We start from the raw sequence: 7,772 nt of genomic DNA on the forward strand, positions 1-7,772 counted from the left end.
CTGTTTTCGTCTGTAAGATCAGGTGGGTCAGGGTCACCCTGTGGCATCTGGCACAGCATCTGGCTCACAGAGGGTGCCTGGCAATCTGCTGATCTGCAAAATGGGCAGCCTCAGTTAGAGGGTCAACTGTGCAGGGGTGGGTGGGGGCACAGCAGAGGGATGGGAAAGTGGATTCTGGAGCCAGACTTCAGTCAGTGAAAGTAAAAGTGTTTGTTAAACAAATAAAATTTTGAAATAGGCATATGAACATACCTTGCCGGGGAAAGGGCGGCTACTGGCTGTTCTCGTCTCTCCTCGCCTCTCCCTCCCTCCAGGTTCCCGAGCTCCTCTGACCCTGGCCTCGCAGGGACACGGCCACAGCCAGACACAGCCAAGAAATCCTGGCTCCACTGACCAGCTGTCCCCATCCCCACGTCAGCTGAGTCTGTAAAATGAGGGAGACACCAGCCCCTCCCTCCCGGAGCTGCTGGGAGTATCATCGGGGTAACGGGGGCTGGTGTTCCACGTGGGGCACCTCCAGGGCAAGGCAAGGAGCTGCTTTGGGCTTTAAAGAGGACAGACCTCAGGGTGTCACCCTGCCACATGCCTTTGGGTGTCATTGGTCCTCCAAATCTCAGCTAAAACAGGGATAAGAATATCCCCCTTTAGCATATACTTGTTTGCACACGTGGAAAACCGCATGCCTACGCAGCCTCATGCATAGTCTCGTTTGCGATGGCATCAACGAGGGACGGGTTAAAGTACAGTGCACTCATAAAGTGGAATAATAAGAAGCTAATGAAGAAATGAGGATGCCCTCTAGGTACTGATCTGGGATGATACCGAGCTAGATTAAGACAAGAAAAAGGAGGGAGCAGAAAGTGAGTGCAACGTGCTGTCACTTGTGTATTTACCTGAGTATTTGTAAGGAATGGGCCATCGCAGAACACTGGTGGCCAAGGCTGCTGCAGCGAGGAGAGCCGATGGCTGCAGCGCAGGGGCAAGGGGACTTTTCCCCATATATCCCCTTGTACCTCTTGAATTTTGAGCCATGTGAATGAAATGAATATAGTCCTTATTCAAAAATAAATAAAATTAAGATTTCTTTACCAACCACAGCAGACACCTAACAGTTGTTCAAGAACATTTGATCACTGGCAGACTTCGAGGCAAGCTTGGTTCTCTCTTCTTCTGGAGAGAGGGCTCTGCTGCCTGCCCCAGCCCCACCCCCTCCAGGGCTCAGGGCAGCACCTGCAACAGGTGCTTCTTTCTAGGTCCAGGGGAGGGGCCACCTCTGACCTCCAGTGTCCACAGGCCCTTCCCTTCCTCAGCTGGGAATGATGCCTTTTATTTAAAAATACCTTTTATTTTAAACTCACCAATTCTCTCTCTCTCACAAACACCCACACTCATGCACAGACACGCACATACTCTCTGTCACCAACAGTCTTTTTTTTTCCCCAAAAGTTCTGCCTTGTCTCTGACCAGTCAGTGCTGGGCAGGCTGGATGGGTCCTCACAGCTCTTCAGGGTGGGGTGGAGATGTCCCAGGGGCCCTGCCCAGAGGGTCCCGGGCCCAGGCCATTGTCCCCTGGTCCCTACACAATGCAAGGGTAGGCTCGGCTCCTGGGGTCTTCTCCCCTGTGCAGCCAGTGGCTGGCTCCTGGTCTCCTTCTCCAGGGTCCTGCTTGGAGCAGATGCCACAAGGGCCCAGATTCATCTCCGTGGCCCTCGAAGGGGGGCCACCCCCCTCACCTTCAAGCAGCTGCTCCCCAGGTCACGACGGCCGCCCTGCAGGAAGGGAGAAAGAGGTGTTAGGAGGTTCGTTCAGTCCAACGTGAACACTGGAACTAACCTCTGTGTCCAACAATAGGGGACTTGATAAATAAATCACCGTTTAGCCACACAATAAGGTTCTCTGCAACAGAAAGCGGAAGAAACTCTTTATGGACTCGTAGGGAATGCTGTCGGATGACATTGTTTAAGGACAAAAGCAAGGGGCAGCCCGAGTGAATGCTCCTGTGTGCTGAGAGTTCTAGAGAGCGGTGCACATGGGAAATTGCTAATGGGTTTCCTCAGAGAGGAATTTGATGATGGGGACACAGGATGGGAGGGAGGCTCTCTCACACCATATGTATTTTTTACCTTTTTCATTTCTTCCCCATGTGATCTGTTGCTTTTTTAAAAAAAAAAAAATCTGATACATTTTAAAGCACATTCAAGGGCAAAACCAACCTCCTGGTGGTTCTCCCCACTGCTTGACCATATAGCAGTGGCCGACTCGTCCACCTTCAAAGTAGACTGGGTTTCTGGCCTCCTTGCCTTCACTCATGGTGTTCCCTTTGCCAGGCGAACGCTCCCACGCCTGGTCTCCCTGGGAAGGTTTCTCTATTTCTGAAATTGCCTGGCACTTTCTGCTTTTCTGGGGACGTTCCACCGGGCTACAACTCAGGAGAAGGCGGGGTCTCTCTTCTGTCCCCCTGTCTGAGCTGGGCGCTCAGGGAGTGGTAGAGAAAAGGAGTTCTTCACTCGGTGGCCCCATTTCCAGCCTAGGACCTGGCTTGGAGCAGGTGCCAATCAACGCTGCTTGAATCAAGTGGTGGCCATCGGAAGATGAGCAAACGGTGGCAGTCCCTGAAGACACCAGTCCCCGACCCTATAGGGGTGGTCTTTTCCAGCCCCTCTCATGGATATTTTCAGGTTGGATATGTGGGTTTCACCTTCCCTGTAAGCCAGAGAGGCCACACACTTCAGAGCACCCCCTCTTTTGAGGCCTCCAGCCTTCGAGTAACTGGCCCAGAGGCACCCAGCCAGCTGGTGAAAGAGCTGGGCTAGAAATCCACATCCAACAAGCGGTCCTGTTTCTGGGACACAAAGGTGTCTGAAATCCCACTGCAAATGCTCGGTGCCCTGGGCCCAGCTAGATGATGGTGGAAAAGGCTGCTTTCTCAGCCCATCTAGAGAAACAGCTGACCATCTGGGAGCTCTGCCCCCTGTCTCCCTCCGCCCCCGCACCCAGGTTGGGGCAGATCCATCCAGATGTGAGCCCAGCCTCCCTCGAGGCTCTCGTGGCCCAGGGACAGCATGTTCATTCACAGGCAGGGCTATTTTGAGGGCTGAGGCCACAGTCCCAGCAGAGCCCGGGGCTTGGGCTTCTCAGACAAACTCTGGCAGGAGCAGCAGAGAAGGGGGGACAGAAGCAGGGGTGGGGTAGTGTTGAGGCTGAGGGATAGGACACTGGCTTCCCCCGTTTCAGTCTCTAAGTCCTCAGGGCCAGGGAGAGCCGCCTCCTGCTCCGAGTCTGGAGGCTATCTGGAGACCTGGGTCCCTTGAGAATGCCGGGACTGTCCACCTCCCTGAACCTCAGTTTCTTCATCAATGAAATGGGGACAATATGATTCTACTTGCCATCCCCAAGGTGCAGTCGAATGTGATTGCAGCTGTGTAAACTGTCAAGGGTGCTTAGAAGAGGAACTGACTAGGCCCCTGTTTGCTTGTTCCTTAGGAACTCAGCGCCAAGGGTCTTACGAAGCACCGCGGTTAGGAACTGGCCTCGACTAAGACAGACCTAGGCTCCAATCTCTGCTCTGCCGTGGGCCACCTGCTGGACCTCAGGCAAGCGATTTCACCTCACTGAGCCTCAGTTTCCCCAACTGTAAAGGGGAGTTACTTTACAGAATGACACAAGCTAACACAGTTTACACAAGATGGTACAGGATTACGAAAACGAAAGTAGGTAAAGCCCTTAGCAGAGTGTCAGGAAGAAAGTAAGTATTCAATAAATGTTCACAAATATTATTAATATTATCAGCATCATCTGGTAATGGTGCCTCCTGAGCTGGGTACACCAACAGGGGAGAGCCTTACAAGATGACCCTGTCCACCCCTTCGCCCCCCCAGGTAACAAAAGGGAAAACAGAGCAGAGACAAGAGCTCCCGTTCCATCTCCCACTTGCTATTTCTACCACAGACGGCCACACCTAACACCTCCTTAAATGGGAAGATGCTACAGGGAACTGCTTCCATGGTGACCCCAACTCCACACCGGCCAGGATGGGTGGGAGGTGGGAGCTCAGGGTGAAGGGATAGGATCTGAGGCCTTGGAGCTGTCTGGCCCCCAAAGCTCAGCAGGGAGCAGGGGATCCCCAAGACAGCCAGTTTTATTTTCTTCCAGCCGAGTCTCTGAGGGGCCACGGCTGGCCAGGATCACCCCTCTCGCCGATTCCCAGGGGAGGCTGTGGAGTTGACCGCATGGTTTCTGCACCAAATTTGGCTGGGTTCTTGGTCCCGCAGACAGACCCCAGGGCAGCAGCCAGGCCCAGGCGAGGCCCCTGTGGGCTGCGGGACAGGCCCGAGACCTGCAGGGGAGCCCCCTCCCGGCCTGCCTGCAGTGGGGGTGGGTACGTGACAGCTCCAGGGCCCTCCCTCTCTAACCTTTCCCACTGCCCAATGAGGCGGGCCTGAGTTTGAATCCCGGCTCCATCATTGGCTGTGTCCGAACCAGTGGCAGCATCTGTGAGCAGGTGGGGATAACCATAGCGCCTCTCTCCCTGGCTGTTGAGGGATTTTAATGATAACTGGTGAGAGTGCTTAGCACAGATCAGTGCTCCCGAGGACTGCTGTCGTCAATGTCATTGGCCAGTCTCTGCCTCCTCTCTGTGTTCTGTCACCTTCTTCCCTCCTCCTTCTCTAGGCCCTGTTATTGCTGTGCTTGCTTCTAGAACACTCTTCTCTACACCCCTCACTTGCTTCTGTTTCCAAGCATCCTTCAGAAACTGAGGACAGAAGCCCGTCAGTGCTCACCCTGGGCTTGGACCGTCCCTTTGTGCTCCCCCTGCCCCACCACTGGACCACAGTGTACCCGTCTTCCTCCCCCTGCGCTGGCCCTGATGCTGCACTGTGAGTTCCGGACTGGCGGGTGGGGACCCACAACCTGCTTCTCTGGGTGGTCTCAGAGCCAGCAGAAGGCAGCTGTTACGTAGTCAAGGGTTGCTGAACTGAATGAAGGGGTGAAAGGCAGTCAGGGAGAGTCACCGAGGGCCCCATCAGCCCTTCACATCCCAGGCTGGATGGCTAAAGGCCCACCCCTGCTTCCCAGGCCAGCCTGGGGTACTGACTGGGGCCCACAGCGGAGAGCAGCAGGGACCCTTGAGGCCAAGAAGTCTGATTCAGGGGCTGGGTGCGGTGGCTCACGCCTGTAATCCTAGCACTCTGGGAGGCCGAGGCGGCCGGATGGTTTGAGCTCAGGAGTTCGAGACCAGCCTGACCAAGAGCGAGACCCCATCTTTACTAAAAATAGAAAGAAATTATATGGACAGCTAAAAATATTTATGGAAAAATTAGCCAGGCATGGTGGCGCATGCCTGTAGTCCTAGCTACTCGGGAGGCTGAGGCAGGAGGATTGCTTGAGCCCAGAAGTTTGAGGTTGCTGTGAGCTAGGCTGATGCCACAGCACTCTAGCCCGGGCAACAGAGTGACACTCTGTCTCCAAAAAACAAACAAACAAACAAAACACTGATTCAGGGAAACTGAGGCAGTCAGGTGGTGACAAGCCAGGCTGGGAATCTGATGAGCCAGAAGGGGGTGGTCTGAGGCCAGGACAGTAAGGCCTCCCCAGAACAGGGTGGAGCAAGAAACTGAGGGCAGCCATGAGAACCAAAGACCGGGGAGTCAGGGGCCCTGACTCCCATTCCCCATGCTCTTTCACTTGGCCCCCCAAAGCCAGGCAGGACTCTCCCAGCCTCAGTTCTCCCAGATGTAAATGGGGGAAGGCTGCTGGAATCCAAAGTTGTCACACAGACAGGTTCCTTTACTAGGAAAAGCCTATGCCAGAAAGAGGGACAGGCTGAAGAGGAAGCAGGCTCCTTGAGGCCTGGGTCAACTTTCAGCCAAGAGGGCCCCCGGGCAACCTGTGCTGCTACCCAGCGCCCACCCATCCCCTGCCAGCTGGGTTCACATCCTTACCCAGGAAACACCACAGGAGCTTAGCTCCAGCTCTGTCCAGCTGACCCAAGAGTGCCCTCTCCCACCGCCACATCCCTTTGGGGGCTGCGTACTCTCAGGGGACCCTCATCTACCGGGCACCGCAGGCTCTTGGTTGGGGCTATGTGTCCCCTTTCTTCTCAGTCTCCTGCTCTTGCGTCACGTCTTAGGATGGGGGACAATTGTCTCAAGGTGGGAGTAGCTCAGGGCTACCCATCGAACCCAGAGCCTGCCTCCGGCTTGCTAGCTGGGTGAATGTGGGCATGTGATCTCATCCCTCTGAGCCTCAGGTCCTCATCAGTGACAAAACGGGCAGAAAAACTACCTGCTGGACGGGATTTTTGTGGAGGTAAAAATGAGGCTGAGGCGGGCATGGAGCACAGAGGAAGAGCGCAGTTCATGATGGCCTTTGTTGTCCTGTCCTCATGCCCTCTTCCTAGAAGGCAGGAGGCCCAGCACACCTGTGGTTGGAGGGAGTAGCCCTCAGTGAGCAAGTAAATCAGACCCGAGCTCTGGGCTTCCCTGCACCATTTCTGTTTGGGGGACATGAAGCGGGTGGCTCTGTTCCACACCAAACCCTGGGGTTGGGTCGCCGCCCCCACCACTAATTCCACAGCGCTTCCCCCTCGCCTCACTGAGGTCTCTGCCTGTCTTTGGTACCCCGAGAGGCCCTGTCCCCGGCCGACCCGAACCCGCGGCCGCAGTCGGGCGCGCAGGGCACTCACCCCCTTGCGCTGGTTGCTGAGGCAGAAGGTGCAGATGGAGCGCGGCTGGCGGCCGCCGTCGGCGGCAGCGGCGGCGGGGACGGCGCTCTTGGCACTGCCGGCCGCACGGAAGCACGGCTGCCCGTCGTCGGCCGCGTCGCCCAGCAGCAGCACGTTGGCGAGGTGTGCGATGTAGCTGGACGCCAGGCGCAGTGTCTCGATCTTGGACAGCTTTCGGTCCACCGGCTCGGTGGGGATGAGCGTGCGCAGCGCGACGAAGGCAGTGTTCACGCTCTGCGTGCGGTCCCGCTCCCGCGCGTTGGCCGCCTGCCGCTGTCGCACCACCACCACGGGGCCCGGGCCGCCGCCTGCCCGCCGCCCGCCCCCGGGGCCCGGGCCGCGCCGCGCAGCCTCCAGGCCCTCGCAGCAGCCGAACGACTGGTCCGACGCGTCGCTCTCGCTGCGGTTCTCCTCGTCCTCGCTCAGCAGCCGCACGTCCGGGTACAGCACGTGCGCGCCGACGGGGCGCAGCAGCGCGAACGCCATGGCCCCTGCCGTGTCCCTACGGGCGCCGAGCCCCGCGTTAGCCGCGCCCAGCCGTGCGCTCCCGCGCGCTCCCACGGCCCAGCGGGCCGCCGCCTTATAGCCGAGGGAGGGACCAATCACGAGGCCGCCCAGGCCGGGGGCGGGGGGGCCCCGGTCGGCCAATGGGGACGCACTCGCCGCGCCCCGGCCAATGGCGACGCGCCCACCGCCCCCGTTCCCCAGGTTGAAAGCGGCCCGGGAGCTGGTGGCCCACCCCGAAGGCTCCCAGTCCCTGCTGCCGAGCCGGCGAACGCTGGAGGTCCGGGAGGGTGGGCTGGGGCGTGCCCAGACCCGAACTCGGTGCCTCAGCCTAGACCACCTTGGAGACCGCAGGCAGGTACCTTCTCTCTTGGCCTTAGTTTTCTGGTTCGGAACGTGGATGGCAGAGAAACGAGCTCAGGTCTTCCTGCTGTCGAATTCTAATCCTGTGATTCTGGAACTTTCATGTGCATAAGAACTGGGGAAGGGGCTTTGCCGTTACCGATTCCCAGATTGCCTCCGTGCTGATTCGGCATTTTTGGAA

At 57.5% G+C, this 7,772-nt stretch overlaps 1 protein-coding gene across 1 annotated transcript; it reads right to left on the reverse strand.

Annotated features, from left to right (window-relative positions):
- Window positions 1-1,694: 1,694 nt before the first annotated feature.
- On the reverse strand, window positions 1,695-7,210 carry TCF15 (transcription factor 15). Its single transcript, XM_069496306.1, has 2 exons — window positions 6,686-7,210; window positions 1,695-1,769 (listed from the first exon to the last, which is right to left on the reverse strand). Exons 1-2 carry the CDS (start codon window positions 7,208-7,210, stop codon window positions 1,695-1,697), a joined length of 600 nt encoding a protein of 199 aa, XP_069352407.1.
- Window positions 7,211-7,772: the final 562 nt, after the last annotated feature.

The sequence above is a fragment of the Eulemur rufifrons genome, chromosome 20 (assembly GCF_041146395.1).
Source record: "Eulemur rufifrons isolate Redbay chromosome 20, OSU_ERuf_1, whole genome shotgun sequence".
NCBI classification, from domain to species: Eukaryota; Metazoa; Chordata; class Mammalia; order Primates; family Lemuridae; genus Eulemur; species Eulemur rufifrons.

What these genes read in the sequence shown, in the direction of transcription:
- TCF15 (XM_069496306.1), bottom strand. Translation starts at nt 7,210, where the DNA reads ATGGCGTTCGCGCTGCTGCGCCCCGTCGGCGCGCACGTGCTGTACCCG. An exon ending in TCAGCAACCAGCGCAAGGGG is followed by an intron (nt 1,770 to 6,685) that starts GTGAGTGCCCTG and finishes CCCTTCCTGCAG; the next exon opens with GGCGGCCGTCGTGACCTGGG.